At 41.7% G+C, this 21069-nt stretch overlaps 1 protein-coding gene across 2 annotated transcripts in view; it reads left to right on the top strand.

Annotated features, from left to right (window-relative positions):
* Positions 1–21069, top strand: part of LOC134539147 (inactive dipeptidyl peptidase 10) — a 266724-nt gene that overhangs the window by 187477 nt on the left and 58178 nt on the right. For both annotated transcript variants that reach the window (XM_063380902.1, XM_063380903.1), the window contains 2 exons: positions 14559–14870; positions 18749–18823. In XM_063380902.1, coding sequence (XP_063236972.1) covers positions 14559–14870; positions 18749–18823 — 387 coding nt within the window. The remainder of the gene's footprint in view (positions 1–14558; positions 14871–18748; positions 18824–21069) is intronic.

The following is a 21069-nucleotide window of genomic DNA, read 5'->3' as shown; positions in this document are numbered from 1 at the left end:
AATCAGTGTGCTACCAAAACAAGGAAAGAGAGTGAAATGTGGAAGAAGCCAATTAACACGATACCCTGACTTGATTGTGTATAATTGCGTATAAACGCAGTGATAAGTAACTGGTGGCCAGCGATGTCTTTCAGAACGGCCCACTTAAAGAATATTTCAAAAATGAAATACAGGGGAAACTCTGGTGCACAAACCTCTTAGCATTTGTATGGAACAACATTTCGTATCACATGGATGTGAAGCCGTGATATTCTCACTTAAATACTGAGAAATATGTATATTTGTTTTTAATTTTTATGTGTTTCCATGAAAGGAAATCTTATATATAAGTTTTTTTTTGTAAAATTTTTAATAAGAGAAACTTTTTTGTATTTATCGTATTTCCTAAAGAATAAAACTTTAATAAAGGTTTTAAAATATTTTAAATTTGTTCTAATGTGTCTGGCCCTCAGATTAGTTCCAAAAAGGATTTCTAGCCCTCGAAAAATATGAAGTTGTTCATAACCAAATTTAAAAAAAACAGCAAATTATTCAAGTTTACCAATGCGTTTTCCGTTTCTCCCAGACCGAATAACACATGTCAGAATTCGACCCTCTCTTGTATTCTGAGCGTAGGGCTACAGCTTCCGCACATCCCTCCCCCTCTTCCGCAACTTCTTCTTTCAATCACCCTGCCCCCTCCCAGAGGGAACTAAATCCGCGATCATCCAACCAAATCCCCTCCCCCCTTCCCCTAGCTAGCCGCACCTCCCCTTCACGGTCACACGGAAAAAAAAAAATTGCTCGCTCGGACACGGTGGGTGATTGGCAACGCGTCGTGTGACAGGAATAATACGTTTCCAAATTCTATTCGCACCGTGGATTGGGGGAGGGGGGGGGGTCAAGTCAGCAGAATTATGCTCCTCCCATTCCTCTTCCTCCCTCACAAACCCCCCCCCCCCCTCATCTATTATTACACAGAGATTGATTCGCACCGGCAAAATTATGATGTGGAGGAAATTTGGCGGTAAACGAAGGCGAGTCGGGGTTTTTTTTTTTATAAAACAAGGAATAAAAGTGAGCTAATCATTCAGTACTCGCTAGTGATGTGTCACGTCTAACCGCGGTAACGAGAAAATTCATGTGTTCTCATGTTGCAAATAAACTTATGGAATGAAACTCGGAATGCCGAGCGTGATAATTTATACGGAAATGTTTTCAAATAAATTTCTGGACGCGAATAACTCGTAGTTCCCGCGATCGCCGCTAGAATTCGCTGCAGGAGCAGCTGCGCCGACTATCGAATCATTCCATTTGCTTACCGACATTTTAGACTATATAATAATAAAGTTGCTCCGACAAAAAAACGCGAAAAAAGACTTGAAAAAATACTAAACACCGGCATTGAACCTGATTTTCGACACGGAATTTCATTAAAATACTGCCCATATTGATAAAATTCATTGACAGTTAATACTATAAATTAAATACTATAAAGTTTCCATTTGACTTTGTGTGAACTTTGGTTCCCACCATCCGTAATAGATAGCAACATCGTCTGTTACATATTTCCTTTCCTTAAAACCTGTCGCATTCACAAAATTACTCCAACCAAATGCCATGTACGGAGAGCTAAGTAGTACACATTAAAAATTTAAATAACTTTTGACTGTTTTAGTGAAGACATAAGCATAATTTATATCTGTTAATAATTTTTTATAATGGCCAGTCAAGACTTCATAAATCAAGCGAAGTTAAACATTATTATTTATACCAGCAATATAAAACTTTGCGAACCTTTAGCGGCTTTAAACTAATCCCGATACCTACAGTAAGAAATATGTCGTGGCTTCGTAAAAATAGATTCCAGGGACATTTTTGGTGCAATTTTTCTTAATTTCTAACGTATTAAAACCTTTCATCTCGACTGGTATGTATCACAGAATTCGAGCAGTTAGGTATCTTAAGCGGTTAAACAAACTATATAAACTAACAGTAATAAAGACTTATTATTGGTTAATAGCGTGAATAGAGACAAAATAATTATTTTTTTTGGCTAGGATAGCATAAATTACCGTAGCTGAAGGACAACAGATTGACCAAGTATTTGAATAGTACTGAGATCGATGTTTTTAAATGTATTTACAAAAAAAATACGCATTAAGACATTAATACACAAAGAAAGTTTTGTAAATTAATTGCAGCTAAAGATTTTAAAGGTAAAATTTAGACATTCAACCACAGTTCAATAGGTGTCATTAAGCAAAGTGTTTGTGAATATCTGTTTACACCTATGAAATTTGGCCAAACACTTCAACACGTAATAGATTATTTTATTCAAAACCTTTTCTAGTGTATTTGAGTATATGTGATTTAATTAGACATATTTTCCAATAACTTGCAAAGTAAGAAAAGTATTTTTTTTTACAGTATGACTAGTCAAAATTAGCCGATTAGAAATTTTTGCCGTATGAGTCTTCAAAATAAATTGTTCCTAAAAGTGTAGCATGTTTGATTTTATTTTGAAATGTTATCAATGGTAGTGTTATTTTTATGATTGCTTAACAAAAAATGTTTAGTCACAATATCTAATAATTTGATGCAGGATAAGGATTTAAAACTTAAAAAAAAGTCTATTTCTTTAAATTACGACGCTTAGTGAATTTTGGTATTTTGATCTGGAACCGTAATTAACTGGCCTCTCGTCTGTTCTCGGTTTGATGTTGAGTTATGTGACATCCTGCATATGCTTGCAAGAAACCTATTCGTATGGTAAATCTTACGTTTATGGGGACTTTGTGTGGTGCTTCATTGGTAAAACTGTCGAATGCAAATAAAAATTACGCCACCGCTCAAAATAATTCGTTTCGAAAAATGTTGTCCTGAAATTATGCTTCTTGGGGCGCATTCGGGGTGGAAATCTAGCATGGAACGAAATGCGCGTGCATCATGCAGCGGATATTTAACAGAATGAAGGTCAGTGCGCATGCGTGAGTCGTCCAGTTGTGTTCAAACGCAAGATTTTCTACGGAGCACAAGGTTTATTTTCAACCGAATGAAAAATATTTCATATAATAATGAATTTTCAAAAAATATATATGTATGCTCGTATTTAATTTTATATTGGACTGAAAGTGACAACTAGGTATTCGTATATATATTTTTTGAAATTTTTTTTTCTGCAGTTTGGTTTTCTCCAGGTTTACTTATTATATAGTAACTAAGAAAACCGTGTAATAGCATACATGACGTCGATGATATTTAACATTCTCTTAATTATGGCGAAGGCATTTTGATGTTAGTTAATAATGCCAAATAGCAAATGCTGGTTTTTTTATTCAAATACATAAATATGCTTACTTTTTTTTTTACGTTTCTCTAAAAGTTTAGTGGTACGTAGAAACTTGAAATTTATACAATATACATCCCTATTCCTCCCCCTCCCCTCCCCCTTTCTTGTTTTGTTTTAATGCAGTCGACTTTCAGAGGTCGCCAGAACACTCCTTAGCTCTCCATATTTCTGAGTCATCGGGCGGAAACTAATTCCATTTCCCAGCAGGAAGTGGCCTTAACAATTTACTCCCCTTCCTCCGGTTCCTTCCTTTGCTTCATTCTTTTATTTCTTCTTCCCCTTTCCCTCCCCCTTCTCCTCCTTCCACAGCAGGCGAACTGCTGACGTGCGACAACACTGAGCCTCATTTCCAGCTGCGAACTAGTTTCATGTGTCCGGCATGCGTTGCAACGACTCTTTCATTTTTTTTTTTTTTTTTTTTGTAATTTAAAATTAACAATTTCTTTCTTTATCTCTATGTATCTCTCTATATATCCTTCGCCATATCTCTCTATCCCTATATAACTATATATCTTCATATCTATATCGTTCTTTATCTCTATATCTAATTCTATATATCTATATCGCTATGCCTTTTGACGTGACAACGTCTAATAAATCGATGAACGCCGGATGCACTCACGAAAAAATGTCTCGTTACGCACATTTTTTCGATACGGTGTGTCCCGTTACGCTCATTGTACGCTTGCGCCGCATCTATCTCTCTTCCACTCGACTGTTTATAAAGTGAAGTGAAAAGTTAATGTGGTTTTCATTGCTTATTACAACAACAATTTCGGCAATAAAGGTTTATTATTGCATTTTAAAAATCTGATTACTAGTAAGTATAATTTCAAGTATTTATTCTTTTATTATTAAAATAAAAATGATTCAATTTTATTCATAAAGTATGCAATGATTTCATCAATGTTTTGTTATGACGTTGTCACGTTAAACTATCGTCCGTAAACCGACTTTACAGACAACCAATTTGTTCTCTATACATCTCTATACATCTTTATATATCTATAAATAATTCTCTATATCTATATATTTATATCTCTCTACACATATAAAATGCAATGTTACACGAATTAATTAAATTTAAATTAAAATAATTCGAAGCTGATTTAACAGAATACAATTTTAAACAAATTATTTTTTTCGAATTGGAGTAATGAAAAATATTTAAAATATATGATTATATATTATTGATTATCTATATTTTTACCTGTCACATGTGTGACATGTTAGGTATATAAAAACACGCGCGTATTCTAATGAAACGCTGTGTCAAAATTTCAAAGCAATCAGTGAAGAACTATCGGGAGATTTATGATTTTGAACGAACGAACATTTTCTTTTTTTATTTATGTTGATTAATAGGGATAGGAAAATTTTGCGGGTTAATTGACCATCGTCTGCGCATTCGCTAAAACGTCGTGTGTTCATTTGCTGCTGACCTGTGAGACATAAATCTTCTGATAGCTCGCCATTCGATACTTCTTTGGTTGTTGGTTTTTTTATTGGGCCAGATTCCTTCAGATAAACTACTAATCTACAACGGAGACAGCACAAAAGCATACGTTTTTGAACTTTTAATTTATCACAAAATGAACCCGACAATTTTTCCGGTCTCTGATTATTTTTAATGAGTCGCGCTGTTTAAAACTATACACTTTTTTGAAACACAGTACTCTTTAAACTAACAAAAAATTATTTGGTTATTTTTATGCAACTTTTTCTATCAAGTCATATGTGCAAAGGTTAAAGGTAATATTTTGTACGACCATTTAATATTGCAAGGGATGAAAAATATTGTTTGAAGATCTTAAAATAATTTCATAACTACATTAGTAAGCATAATATTAAATCAATTAAGACATTTGACACTGGATTCGTTAATTAAGTTTTTAACATTCAAAATATTTTCGCTGCATGGAATATGAGAAATTTTAATCAATTCTTTTTTTTTAAATATTAGCTAACATATAGGATGTTAAGTACATTAAGTTCTTAAAATGTTCCAGGAGTTTATAAACCACACAGTCCTCTGTACACTGGTGGGAAATAACGCCAGCTCATTGGTTGCTGACTTGTGTGTCGTCTGAACTGGTTTGTCTGGGATTTCGATACTTATTTTGGTCGAGGGTTTCCACGTTGTCCCAGAGGCGTCCAGGTGAACAGTGAGCCAACAGCAAAAAAAAAAAAAAGTATATGTATTAGCAAAGACCGGAAAAATTCGCGGTTTCAATGGCCTTCAGGATAGACTGCACATTTCCCTGTGCACTCGGCCAAATAACGCCAGTTCATTGGCTGCTAACTTGTAAGTCGTCTCAGCTGGTTTTTCTGTGATTCGATCCTTCTTTGGTTGGAGGTTTATAATTGGTTGAGATTCGTCCAGATGAACAGTAAGCCAATAGCAAAATCGTCTAAAAGGTATATGTGTTTGACTTCTAGCTTGTCGCCGAATGAATCCGCGAATTTTTCCGGTCTCTATGTATTGGAAGTGACTGGAAAAATTCGTGGTTTCAATTACATCCAAGATAGACTCCACGATCCTTTGCATACTTGGGCAAACTTCAGCTTATCATTGGCTACTGAGATATGAGGCGTCTTAGCGGGGTAACTTGTGATTGGATACTTCTATGAGCGAGGGTCTCTAATTGGCCCAGAGCCCTTCAGATTAACAGTGAACCAATAGTAGAAGCAGCAAAAATATTAAATTATTCGAATTTTAGTATGTTACGGAATGAATCCAAAACCTTGGAAAAGATGATAGAATATTCAACAATTTGATTTTAATTTGTTGTACCATACTTATTATGTACGCAGTTAGTACTGGAAAGCTATTCAGGGAACGGTTTACAAACAACTTTAATCATGGGAAATACTGGCACAACACAAAGCAAAATTTCTCCAGTAATAAACTAACACAGTAGGCCTATTACTGCTAACACAAATTTTCAGTGATACAATGATTTTCATGTAAATGTATAAATTTACCAATATGTGTAATTTTACATGAATATTTCGTTTCCATTTACAAAAAAAAAAGTACAGCGAGGTGTTGGCTTGAATTAAAAAGAAGCCTTTTTTTGACGTGATTACGTCTAATAAATCGATGAACGCCGGCTGCACGCACGAAAAAGTGTCCCACTACGGATGTCCCACTACGGATGTGTTCTGTTTGCTCATTGTACGCATGCGTGGCATCTCTCTTCCACTCGATTGGAACAACCATCGATTTGACTTTTCAATCATATTTTCGTCGTTTGAATTATTAATATTATGTAATTTAACGATCGTCCACCGATTTTCAGCACAATCGGTACGGTTATTTAAAAGTAATGTTGAAAATTCAAATACGTTTTGGACCAACAATAGTGTTTTACAGTTACACATAATAATTCAAATTACACCGGGGATCTTTTGCACAATGTTTTAAAAAATATTGTAACACATTATAAATAAGTTTGGTGTATTTGGGATGCGTATTTGTGTTAAAATAGTGTTAATATTATACCCCTACCGTGAACAAAGTTTATATATATATATATATAACATTTGAAACTACATCACCTTAGTATGGCATCGTGGGCGTGTGGTTAGCGTACCTAACTCTTAAATTAAAGATTGTCGGTTCATAACCCGCCAGCTGCGAAATATTTTTTGTACTTGTAAAAATAAATATGGCACACGCAAAATTTTAAAATTTATAAATATATTTGAATTAATGAATGCAAATAAAAGTAAATTTATTAATTCAATTGCACATTTCATTTCACTCCTTTGTATCCATACAAAATAGTGATAATTCAATAAAAATTATTCAATTTTATTCATAAAAGTATGCAGAAGTAGATTATATCATGAAAAAGATAGAAAAATTAATTTAAAAATGTCTTCCTCAAAGAATATAATATCTTTAATGCCTAAATGGCTTGGTTCCAAAAACCTATTACGGCTCAGTCTCAGGCCGAATATGATATTTCCTTTTCTTCTGGATCAATCATTTCATCAATGTTTTGTTATGACGTTGTCACGTTAAACTATCGTCCGTAAACCGACTTTACTGGCAACCAATTTTTTTTTTTTTTGTTATTTATTGTTAAAGACCAGGAAATTTTAAGGGCTATCGCGAAATGAGCGCACGAATCTTTCCGGTCTGTAGCTACAGTGTGTAAGCTTGTGTTCGGTAGCGGGGGGAGCTAATAATCTCCCCGATTAGCCAGAGCGGCTAACTGGCGTGAGGCTGTAGTGAGCTCTGTAGGCCTGCAAGTGCGCTGTGTTGCAAGCATTGGCGTAGCCAGGGGGGGGGGGGGTTAGGGGTTCAAACCCAACCCCCCTTAGCCCCAAAAATTTAATTAAATTTCTTATTCATCACTCAAACAAATTTCATATTTAAAATTAATAAAAATTTTACCATTACAATATTTAAATTTAAGTACCGAAAACAGCTAAAATACCACTATTTTACACCTTAAAATCCAAATTTTCCCGGGGGAGGACCCCCGGACCACCCCCGCTTTAATACGGGTGGAAGGGGGGCCCAGGCTTCTTAACACCCCCCATACACAAATCCTGGCTACGCCACTGGTTGCAAGCGGGGTCGCTTGACGCGTGTCGCGGCGAGCGGCGCAAAGCCTCGCCTGAGCCAGGTCTTCACGTGACACCGACACGTGACGCCTAGGACAACCGCACGCTCCTGTCCGGCCCCGAGACTGTCTGACGCACAGGGGGGAAAAAAACATTCCCTGTATATGTACTTATACCTTTGAATATATATACTGTATAGAAGTCGCGAGTGGATAGGGTTTACTCTACGTTTTTCAGGAGCGTATGATGAGCAGCTTGGGAACTTCACCGCCTGCAGTGCGCTGCCGTAACGCCCTGTATCGTCTTAGGTTGTTATTTACACGTTAGAGCGCAGCACTGTCGCCCGCTGTAATTCCCCCGCACCCCCCGCCTATCATTCACTGCAGCTCAAGGTCGTTCAACAGGAAGGGGGAAGGGGTGTTTGAAGAGTTCGACACTTGTCCGCTAGGGACCACCACAAGTCGATGCCCTAGAGATGGTGGCGATTGTGGCGGTGAATTAACCAACTACCTCATACCGTATTAGAAATTTTAACCTGGGCTGGCGAATTCTATACAGTATATATATTCAAAGCTTATACATAGTGGCAGGCATTTTTCGCGAATAAATTTGAACGCCTATTTAGACTGCAAAAATATAATACTCACACCAGCGGTTTCTTCCTTGTGATTGGTGGACGTCTGCGAGAGAAATCGTTGCCGTATCTGACCGAGCCACTAAGGACGTGTTGTAACAATCGACATGTATTAAAAGAAACTCAACTTTAAGATGCCTTCCTCCTGCCTACCTATCATGTCCAGTGCTACAATAATGTATGCGCACAAACCTGCCTGATACAGGAAATCCACCCAAACCCCCAAATTTAAATATATTACCTGCATGATTGCTCTCATTGAAATCAAAACTATCAACTAAACAGCTCAAGTCACTCCCCCCCCCCCCCCACACACACACACACACAAACAGCTCGGCGATGAGGAATGTTGGAAGATTTTATATAGATATTTTTGAGACTAGTTTCTACCACTTGTTCACACTAGACACATTTCCTGTATGCGTACTTATACATAGAGACCGGAAAAATTCGCTGGATTCATTTCGTGATAGTCTAGAATCCAAAAACGTTTGCCTTTATACTGCATCAGTGATTGTGCCATAGTTTATCTGAATGATACTCGGCCAATGAAAAACCTTTAACAAAAGAAGTATCGTATCACTAGCGTCCCAGTTAACAGGTGTCACGAGTCAGTAGCCAATGAGCAGATGTTATTTTCCCGCGTGCATAGAGGATCATGGAGTATATTGTCACGTCTCACTTTCAGAGGGGGGAGAGAATCGTAGCTCTTTAGTCACTCGCTTGGCCTCAACTACTCTTAACTTCATAAAATACTTTACTGTACCTAGGATCATAGGTTCGTCATCCCTTACAGGATGTCTGGTGAGAGCTGAACTAAGGAGATTTTGCAAAATAACATAATACTAAATTAAAATTATTTTATTCTTAAAGTCAAATAATCAACATCATTCTTGACGAACATTTACACATCGGGATTAAAATTTAAAACAATACTCTTCTTTACTTCCTTAACGATTGAACGACCTTACAAGAGAGAGAATGAGAGAACTTCACTAAACACTTCCCTAGTCCTTCCGAATACCTCAAATCATAATTAATACTTAAAATTAAAACAAAGATAAGTCCATACTCACATTTTCCGAAAAGCCTTTCTTGATCGATTACTTAAAACTAACGTAGGGGCCTCTCCTGCCCTTAAAATCCGAACGAACATTACATTTTAAAAATTATAACTAAACGACTAGTGACGAGGGCCATTGCCTCCGCCCGAAAGCTTGAAGATGACTACATTATGACCTAACTTAAATTAAACGACTCGTGGCCTCTGGCGTCGGCCATAGCTTCCGCCCGAAAGCTTGAATTCCTACATCACGAACGAACTAACAACTCGTGACCACAGGTGAGACGCATAGCCTCCGCCTGAGTGAGCCCCGAGTCACCAATCACTTGCGCTTAAATTCGCGCGCCCTGCCGCGCCTAGCATAACAAAAGCTCGTTATTGAAGTCAAATTTACTAAACAACTAACTAGAACATCTGGGAAGACTACCCCCCCCCCCTCTACCCCGATGTGCAGGCCACACCGCGCGGCTTGTTACGACAGCGCGCCCCAGTAACTGCGGCCCGTGGCTGCGCCAGCGCGCGGCCAAACAAACAAACAAAATTCTGCAAGCCCGCAGCGCGCCGCGCCGGCCCCGTGCCCCAATTACATGGTCACGCCACTTGCGCTGACGAGTGAACAGAGCAGCCAGCCCAGAGTCCCGTCAGTAAAGTCCCTAAATTTGATTTCAACAACCCTGCAAAATTTCAACCCGCGACAATATCCTACAGGTCATTGAAATCGCGAATTTTTCCGGTCTCTACTTATACATAGGGGCAGGCATTTTTCGCGAATAAATTTGGACGCCTATTTAGACTGCAAAAATAAAATACACCAGCGGCGGTTTCTTCCTTGTGATTGGCTGACGTCTGCGAGAGAAGTCGTTTGCCATATCTGACCGTGCCACTCTGGACGTGTTTTCTCCCGTGCTGAAACAACTGTGATTGGTGTTGTAACAATCGACATGTATCTAAAAGAAACTCACCCTACTACGAGACACAGGCGATGATACAGTGTTTTTAACTTTCAGCTAGTCTTGGAATCTTTTTTGCGAAATATGCATGCCCCTAGTTATTACAAAATATACCTTTGGAAACCAGTTGCCAAGAAACAGTTTTTGATACTACGAGCAAGATATTGTAACTTGTACAACATATGGCTATGGTTGTTTTTGCATACGTGGAATTAGTTTTTTTTTTCTTAGAGATAATACTGTGTGTTTATTCCTTACGAAAATTCGCTTATAATTTTATATTTTAATTGATTTTTCATTTAAGCATAATTTTTCCAACCCATGGATAATTCAACAATTTGATTTTAATTTGTTGTATCATACTTATTATGTGCGCAGTTAATACTGAAAGCTATTCGGGGAACGATAATATCTAGAGACCGGAAAAATTCGCGGGTTCAATGACCTCCAGGATAGACTCCAATATCCTGTACACACTCGGGCAAATGCCAACTGTTCATTGGCTGCTGACTTGTGAGTCGTCTCGACTGGGTGGTCTGTTATTCGACACTTCTATGAGTGAGGGGCTCTAATTGGCCCTCAGTCCTCCAGATTAACAGTGAACCAATGACAGAAGCAGCACTAAGGCACAATTATTTGAATTTTAGCATAACACGAAATGAACCCGCGAATTTTTCAGGTCTCTAATAATATCCTATCCCAGTATTACTGGGGACACTTTATTTTTTGTGATACAGTGGTTTTCATAAAAATGTACAAATTTGCAAATATTTGTAATTTTACATGAATACTTCCGTTCAATTTACAAAAAAAAAGTACAGCTAGGTGTTGGCTTGAATTAAAACGGAACCAATTTTTTGTTATTTATTTATTTTTAAAAACCAAGAAAAATTCGCAATAGGCTAAAGACTTCCATGGGCCAATGAGAAACTGTCAACCAAAGCAGTATAAAATTAAAGTCCAACCAGTTTAGACGACTCACAAGTCAGCAGCCAAACTGAAGTTATTTGCCCGAGTGTACAGAGAACTTTGTAGTATATCCTGAAGGTCATCGAAAACGCGAATTTTTTTCAGTTCCAAACTATTGATTATTTTTTTGTCTTGTTGACAGCGATTTATTAGTGAAACATACAATTAAAAACGCAATGTTAAAGTGATTTTTGAGGAGGTAATTGAGCATGGAAAATGGAAAACAGAATTGGAGTTCATTTCTTTACCAATGCGTAAATCTACTCGGCAGAGTATAGTCGTGCTGAAAATTCTTGAGATTTCTTGAAAATTTTCCGACCTACATTATATTAAAATTATAATGAGCCAAGTAATAATCAAGTTACGAAGTAGCTTTCAACATGAAACAATTCACTCCTGTAATCATTTTAAATAAAACGGGCCGGTCCCTAATGTTAATAATCAGCGCTATTGCTTTTAAAGTAAATATTTTTTTTTTAACACGTCGACTTTATTTATTGTATAAGATCTGTAGAATTCCTTACAAGCCAATTTGTTGCTGAGTTGGAATTAATTTACTGTGATCGGCGAAAGTTTTATTTCACGGGAAAAAAAAAATAAACTAGCGGCTTCTTAGACTTGCATATCTGCTTTCATTTTTTTTTTACCACGTTTCTTATATCGTCGGTTGTGATTTTTTTTGAGATGGAATGTCTTCCAATGAGAATCGCAGCGGCTCTGCTTGAGATCGTCCGTGATTCGTCCAAAATTTATTACAATTGTTAATAATATAATTGGTCTTTACTAGAGGTTAGGAGCATAATCTTGGGCTACAGTGTTTTCGGAAACGCAGCGGGACATTATCTCCTCGGGCTGCAGCCACTCCCAGTTGTGGTGCGGGTCGAAGTTTGTTAATCTCGCCCACCCCTGGGTTAGCGAAATCGACTCCTTTGGCGATATCGACGATCCAGGGCTTGAAAATCTGCTGGTACCGAGCTTAAAGGATTTGCCACGCGCGGCCCGTGCAACGACCGTCGCCCCTCGCTTGGCATTTGCGCAAAGGTCGTGGCACGAGGCCGCGCCGTCGTTAGAGAAGTATGCGGCGAAGAAAATGAGAAGGTGGTTGTGGATGTGAAGGGTAGGGAGGGGGAGGTATTTGTCCGCTGCTTTCCAAAAACGAGCTGGCATATTTATAGCGCTAATTGTTGGACGTCAGCCAGCCGACTTGCGAGAGTGACAATCAAGCTGTAAGGTCGAACTTACCTGTTGCATTGCGTGTGCACTCGACCTTATGACCACAAGGTAAGATCTTTCGAAAAAAAATAATTTTCCCATCGCCCTCCTTTTGGAATCTTAAGCCATTGCCGTAACTTTTTTTTTCCTGTTGACGTACAAATCTAACTGCAAGATGTCATTTCTCACCAAAAAAAAAAGTGGGGTTTTTATATGAGCGCTTTATAAAATTGAGGTGTTATGTTTATATTTTAAATAGTTTTTTTTTCTGCTTCTAGATAAAAAAAATAACGCGAACTTTGCAAGTCTCTATAATGCTAACAGTAAATTTTAAAAATTTGAAACGGGTCCTTTTGAATTTTTGAACTCGTGCATTTTATATCAATAATTCACGTTCACTGATTCGTAAGTGAACATCACCCCAATTCGAATGAACATTCCACTACCTCGAATCGCCTGGGTGAACTGGGGACCCAGCTGTGTCCAGGTAAAGTTAGTATTTTGAGTTTTAAAAACTGTACGAGCAGCGACTGGTTCCTGTGTGGCGGCCACGTCTACAGGATGGTCCGGTGAATCGTGACAAGACTGAGTAGAAGGTACAGACACTCTGGATGGTTGCAGCAAGGCGTGCCGAAACTTTGGACATGTAAGAATTCCCAAGGACGTGGTCTGAACCCAGGAACCAAGAAGTAGCTGGTGGCACTGGCCACGAAAATCTGCGACGTATGTAGATTTGAAAGTGGTGAATTTCTTTGGTGCGTGGTGACAGGATCTGGTGTATCTAGACACGAAAACCCAAGATGTGGGATTGAAAATAGCGAAAGCTTGTAGCACATGTGTGTTTGACAGGACTTGGTAAACCTGACCACGAATGCATACGATGTAGGTTTTACCCATACAAGTTAGGTTTCAAAATAGTGAATGTTTCGGGGTCTGTGTGTGATTACAGGACCTGGTATATCTGGTCACAAAAGCCCTCGACGTAGGTTAGAAATTTTTTTAATGTTTGTTTCATGTGTGGTAACGATTTAGGTTTGAAATTTAAAAAAAATGTTTGAGGTGTATATGTCGTGACTAGATCTGGTGTGTCATACCACGAAAGCCCACGATATGGGTTAGAAATTTTTGAATGTTTGAGGCATGTGCGTGGTGACAAGATCGGGTGTATTTGGCCACTAAAGTTTCTGATGTGGGTTTAATAGTAGTGAAAGTATGGTCAGTTTAAAGGACTAGGTTTATCTAGCCAGAAATCTAACGGTGTAGGTTTTAAAATAGTTTATGGTTGGGTCACATGTGTGGTGAAAGGACCTGGTGTATCTGGTCATGGTATCTCACAATGAAGGATTAAAGAAAATATTTTTGAGGAGTATATGTGGTGACTAGACCTGGTGTGTCTGGCCACGAAAGCCAACTATGTGGGTTAGAAATTTTGGAATGTTTGAGGCATGCGTGTGGTGACGGGACCGGCTGTATTTAGCCACTGAAGTTTATGACGTAGGTTTCATAATAGTGAAAGTATTGCGAGGTGAAAGGACTTGGTGTGGGTTTGAATAGTGAATGGTTGGGTGACGTGTGTGGTGACAGGACCTGGTGTATTTAGCCACTGAAGATTATGACGTAGGTTTGATAATAGTGAACGTATTGTGATGTGAAAGGACTTGAAAAGTGAATGGTTGGGTGACGTGTGTGGTGACAGGACCTGGTGTATTTAGCCACTGAAGTTTATGATGTAAGTATGATAATATAGAAAGTATGGTGAGGTGAAAGGACTTGGAGTAGGTTTGAAAGTAATGAAACGTTGGGGCACGTGTGTGGTGACAGGACCTGGTGTACCCCGGCGCGTCAGGCGGCCACAACTGGCGCAGCATCGTGCTGTCGCTGGCGGTGATCGGCCTGGTGATCGCCGGCATCCTCATGGCCATCTACCTGCTGGGCTACGTGGACGAGCTGCTGTACTGGAGCGGGCGCCGCATGAAGCTGGACGAGTACCTGGAGGGCGACCTGAACCCGCGCCGCCTGCCGCCCGCCTGGATCTCCGGCACGCGCTTCGTGTTCCAGGGCGACGACGGTGGCCTGGCGGTGCTCGACACCTCCAACGACACCGTCACGCAGCTCGTCACCAACCACACCTTGGTGGGTCCTCGCAGTCTCCACCCCTGTGTGTCCTCCTGGTAGTTAACTACACCTTGGTGGATCCTCGCAGTCTCCGCCCCTGTGTGTCTTTCTGGTAGCCAACCACACCTTGGTGGGTCCTCGTTGTCCCCGCCCCTGAGTGTCTTCCTGGTAACCAACCACATCTTGGTGGATACTCGTTGTCCCGCGCCTGCGTGTCTTCCTCGTACCCAACTACACCTTGGTGCGTCCCCGCTGTCTCCGCCCCTTTGTATCCTCCTGGTACCCAACTACATCTTGGTGGGTCCCCGCTGTCTCCGCCTCTGTGTGTCTTCCTGGGAGCCAACCACATCTTGGTGGATCCTCGTTGTCCCTGCGCCTGCGTGTCTTCCTCGTACCCAACTACACCTTGGTGCGTCCCCGCTGTCTCCGCCCCTGTGTGTTCTCCTGGTACCCAACTACATCTTGGTGGGTCCCCGCTGTCTCCGCCCCTGTGTGTCTTCCTGGGAGCCAACCACATCTTGGTGGGTCCCCGCTGTCTTTGCTACTGTGTGTCTTCCTGGTAGTCAACCACACCTTGATGTGTTCTTGCTGTCCCTGCCTCTTTGTGTCTTCCTGGTAGTCAACCACCCTTGGTGGGTCCCTGCTGTCCCCGTACCCTGTGTGTCTTCCTGGTAGTCAACCACCCTTGGTGGGTCCCTGCTGTCCCCGTACCCTGTGTGTCTTCCTGGTAGTCAACCACCCTTGGTGGGTCCCTGCTGTCCCCGTACCCTGTGTGTCTTCCTGGTAGTCAACCACCCTTGGTGGGTCCCTGCTGTCCCCGTACCCTGTGTGTCTTCCTGGTAGCCAACTACCCTTGGTGGGTCCTCGCTGTCCCCGTACCCTGTGTGTCTTCCTGGTAGTCAACCACCCTTGGTGGGTCCTCGCTGTCCCCGTACCCTGTGTGTCTTCCTGGTAGTCAACCACCCTTGGTGGGTCCCTGCTGTCCCCGTACCCTGTGTGTCTTCCTGGTAGTCAACCACCCTTGGTGGGTCCCTGCTGTCCCCGTACCCTGTGTGTCTTCCTGGTAGTCAACCACCCTTGGTGGGTCCCTGCTGTCCCCGTACCCTGTGTGTCTTCCTGGTAGTCAACCACCCTTGGTGGGTCCCTGCTGTCCCCGTACCCTGTGTGTCTTCCTGGTAGTCAACCACCCTTGGTGGGTCCCTGCTGTCCCCGTACCCTGTGTGTCTTCCTGGTAGTCAACCACCCTTGGTGGGTCCCTGCTGTCCCCGTACCCTGTGTGTCTTCCTGGTAGTCAACCACCCTTGGTGGGTCCCTGCTGTCCCCGTACCCTGTGTGTCTTCCTGGTAGTCAACCACCCTTGGTGGGTCCCTGCTGTCCCCGTACCCTGTGTGTCTTCCTGGTAGCCAACTACCCTTGGTGGGTCCTCGCTGTCCCCGTACCCTGTGTGTCTTCCTGGTAGTCAACCACCCTTGGTGGGTCCTCGCTGTCCCCGTACCCTGTGTGTCTTCCTGGTAGTCAACCACCCTTGGTGGGTCCCTGCTGTCCCCGTACCCTGTGTGTCTTCCTGGTAGTCAACCACCCTTGGTGGGTCCCTGCTGTCCCCGTACCCTGTGTGTCTTCCTGGTAGTCAACCACCCTTGGTGGGTCCCTGCTGTCCCCGTACCCTGTGTGTCTTCCTGGTAGTCAACCACCCTTGGTGGGTCCCTGCTGTCCCCGTACCCTGTGTGTCTTCCTGGTAGTCAACCACCCTTGGTGGGTCCCTGCTGTCCCCGTACCCTGTGTGTCTTCCTGGTAGTCAACCACCCTTGGTGGGTCCCTGCTGTCCCCGTACCCTGTGTGTCTTCCTGGTAGTCAACCACCCTTGGTGGGTCCCTGCTGTCCCCGTACCCTGTGTGTCTTCCTGGTAGTCAACCACCCTTGGTGGGTCCCTGCTGTCCCCGTACCCTGTGTGTCTTCCTGGTAGCCAACCACCCTTGGTGCGTCCCTGCTGTCCCCGTACCCTGTGTGTCTTCCTGGTAGCCAACCACCCTTGGTGCGTCCCTGCTGTCCCCATACCCTGTGTGTCTTTCTGGTAGTCAACCACACCTTGGTGGGTCCCCGCTGTCTCCGCCACTGAGTGTCTTCCTGGTAGCCAACGACACTGCATGCCTCTGTCCCGTCGCGAACTACACTCTGGTGGGTTCTTCAACTCTTTCTCTTTTACACACTGAGAGGGTCTCCTATCACCACCCGCGTATCAGTGCCTCCTGCGTGCTTCTCCCCTGTCACTTAACACAATCTCGTGTGTTCGCCAACTCTCTTCTTCCGCGTAGGTGCCCACAACTTGATGGACCGCTGAAGGTGGGATTCCTTTGACGCGACTGCTACTGGCGACTGTACTGGGTACAATAGTTCTTAATGAGTCATGTTTCTTTGAGGGCGACCAGAGCGCACGACCAGCGGCAGTGCAGTGACTGCTCATGGAGCGGTCTGCCGCGGTCGCGTCAACAACTGGACGTGTGTGCTTGTGTGTTAAAACTGTTTATTTTCGCAATTGCACCGTAATATTTTTTTAATGCATCAACAGAGTAAACTTTGAAACACTATTATGTAATTTATACCCTTTACTAGATTAATTTTGAATTATTTTAATATTTTATTTCTATCCTTACTTTGAACACTAATGTTACTACTGTAGTTTATTAATTGTCATTTTACTCTTGATGCATTAATTATTACATACCTGAGTGTCAAAGCCAGGTTTTCGTCTGATAATACCGGGTATGTGATAGAACTGATTGAATTTTTCTTCAAGTCATCTTTCTATAAACCCAAGACGTAGTTCAACTGTGGCATACCGAGGCGGAAGGAAGTATTCCCTTAACTTCTTGTCATCTCTCAGAAAATTCCGGCTTATGAGCGTAGAGAAGAAACCTTCATCAGCACATTGTCTTGTACATAACACTAGCCGTAGTTAATTATTCCGTGAAAACTGGCCGAAATTGTCAAAAACATAATAACGTCAACTTCTTACACCAAAACCGTACATTAGGAGTAATGTGTTACTTTTACTAAGTGTCACTGTTAGGCTATCGCAAAAAGGGAAAACGCACGAGAAACGCAGACGAATGGCGGTAGCCAGTCGTTCCAGAAGTAACGGTCAGTCCCTGCGACCGGCGAACCTGTGACTGCAGTCGCGGTCGCAGTCGCCTGTCGTCGGTCGCGGGTCGCGGCAAAGGAACCTGTCGTAGATGCTACTTCTTTCTCTCTCTCTCTCTCTCTCTCTCTCTCTCTCTCTCTCTCTCTGGTCACCTACCACACCCTTAATGTTTCTTTAAACCTTTCTCTCTCACACTCACACACACACTCTCTCTCTCTTTGACCACTATCCACAGCTTGATGTGTCCTCTGAACCATTTTTCCTTTACCAACCACTGCCTGGAATAATCCAATCCCTCTCTCTCTCTATCTCTCTCTCTCTCTCTCTCTCTCTCTCTCTCTCACTGAAACCCCCAACCTGTCGGGTTACACTGCCGTCTTAGGGTGTCTCAACACAACCTTTTCTCTCATCCAGCCACTGATTGGTGAATACTCCCAAACTTTCGAATCACTAACCACATCCAAAAAGGTATTTTCACCCGTTCCAACAACCGTTAACGAATAAAACATTCGCTCGTCGTCAACCACGATTCGAATGGTACATCTGCACCTTTTCAGTTATGAACTTAAATTTGTAGATATTTCTTCTCTACTACTGGATGTTATTAACTTTCTTTTATTTTTTTTTTTACAGGTTTATAGGTGAAGTAATTTTTAACATTGAACTGGATCAATTTTCACACTTTCAATAATAACTCTTTTAAAAAAAACGAAACATAGTTATTATTTTAATACAATGAGTGATTTTTTTTTTCCAGCGGCAGCTTGGGGCAGAAGGGTACGAATGCTCCAGCGACCTGCGCTACGTGTTGTTTCGTCTTAACATGAAGCCGGTAAGAAAAAAAAAACACTCGCTTTAGAAATCTTAGAAGTCTGTGCATTTGATAATACTTTTAAAAATACTTTATTGAAGCTTCTTTTGTAGTTTCACCACAACTATGTGATTAAAATTTTCCTTAGAACCTCCTGCTGATTACATAATATTATTGAGGTGACGGGCGTTAAAGAAAAAAAAATTTAGTGATAAGGAAGATGGGGAGTATAGCTTTTTGAAGTAGGCACGTCTTCATAGCGCCTACCTTACTTAAACAAAAGCGTACTTCAACCCCGCCTTGGTGTGTCTCATACATGCCTCTTTTATTTCATCCACCACATTCTGCTGGGTCCTACAGCTCTCTTCTTTCACGTAACTACGTTTTGATGAACCGTTAACCGAACGTAGATGCTCTTCTCTCCCCCCTTTCACTCTCCCCTTTTCTCTCTCCCCCTTTCTTTCTCTCTCTCTCTCTCTCTCTCTCTCTCTCTCTCTCTCTGGTCACCAACCACACCTTTAATGTTTCTTTTTAAATCTTTCTCTCTTTCTCTCTCTTTGGCCACCATACACAACTTTATGTGTCCTCTAAACCATCCTTCCTTTACCAACCACTGCCTGGAGTAATCCAATCCTATCTTCAATCATTTAAACCCACATCCTGTTGGGCTAGACTACGGTCTTCGGTGTCTAACACAACTCAGAGTTGGACCATAACAATTTCGCATTGTACGTCTGTTAGTGGGGTTGAGACTTTTCAGAATGGTTATTCGAGTTTATATACGTTATATAGTTCAGATGTTTCTGTTGGTCGACTTTGTTTTTAATATGTACATTTCGTGTTCATTTTAGCCAAACTTTAGTGTAAATGGCTTTACTACATGTATCTAAACTACTCAATGGATTTTGATGCAGTTTTGATCATCATTTAGATATTTTCTTCCAACAGTTTTATGTGTATAATGCCTTCATAATAAATTTAAAGGTATTAGAGGAATCTCGGAACTAAGTGATCAGACGCGGGAAGCCTTCATTTCACAGACGAGAGAGCCACACCCGAAGTTCCCCGAAGTTCATGCTCGCTTTTTTTTTCGTACCACAACAGGTGTATTTATTTGGGACGTATCTTACTCATACTCATACGCCGTTCTATCTCATTGTATAAACCAGTGTGGCATTAAATTTTGTGGTCGATTAGGATAGGTTAGCTACATTATAAATACTTTAAAACATTGTGGATGGTTGGTTATATTAGGTAAGCATAGCTACATTAAAAATACTGTAAAATCATTTTATGGTTGCTTAGCAAATAACTTTTTAATATTTAGCTATCCAGCGCTAGGAAACCGTTTACATGATTTCACAGTATCTGTAATGTAGCTATCCTAACCAAATCAACCATCCACAATGTTTTAAAGTATTCATAATGTAGCTAACCTAACCTAATTGACCATTAGTTATCATGAGCTGTCCAAAATAAACATTGACGGACACACGGCCAACGAAAAATATGGCGGCGTACAAATAAATACCGTTGCCTTGTTTATGGTCTTTCCTTTTATCAACGCCGCCATATTTATTTACAATTAACCAAAAAAAAACGAAGATGCACGATCGGGCGTTTGGCTCTCTCGTCTGTCTAAAGAAGACTTCCCGATCAGACGCAGGCACGGGTCGCCGCTGGGTGGAGGGGGAGAGGGGGAGGGGTGAAGTCGGAGAGACGCGCGGGTCGACAGGTAGCGAGCCCCGAGCGCGCGCGAAAGGGCGCCGAAAGCCTCGCGCTGCGCCAAAGTGATAGCGAGAACGGTCGTAAAAAAAATAAGAAGAAGAGGGGTGGGTTTGGGAGGAGGTGGGCTTCTTTCTAAGGGGAGAAGGGGTAGACGGGGTTGCCGACGTGACGTAGCCCCCGCAGGAAGTTTTACGACGAAGTAAAGCCGGGAGAGGGAAAATCTAAAGCGATAGAGAGAGAGAGAGAGAGAGAGAGAGAGAGAAATGGGAAAGGTGGAAGGCGGTGAGGGGTAAGGGCGCGCACTGCGTCTCTTGATGAAGAGACTGGCGGCTTGCCAGACCCGCCAGGCGGGGCTGCGAGCCAATATTGATGATGGGGGTGGCTCGCCTTTGAGAGAATGAGGGTTGAGTTTTTTTTTTTTTTTTTGTTGGGGGTTGAAAAGAGAGGGGACATTGCGCCTTTACGCACGTGCAAAAAAAAAAAGTACCAGCGTGTTTCCTTCTGGGGATAGACGCCGGCAGGGCGGAAGTCTATGAATC

The sequence above is a fragment of the Bacillus rossius genome, chromosome 14 (genome assembly GCF_032445375.1).
Source record: "Bacillus rossius redtenbacheri isolate Brsri chromosome 14, Brsri_v3, whole genome shotgun sequence".
Taxonomy (NCBI): domain Eukaryota; kingdom Metazoa; phylum Arthropoda; class Insecta; order Phasmatodea; family Bacillidae; genus Bacillus; species Bacillus rossius.
Note: the sequence above shows the minus strand (reverse complement) of the source record. Positions and strands in the feature narration are given on the sequence as shown.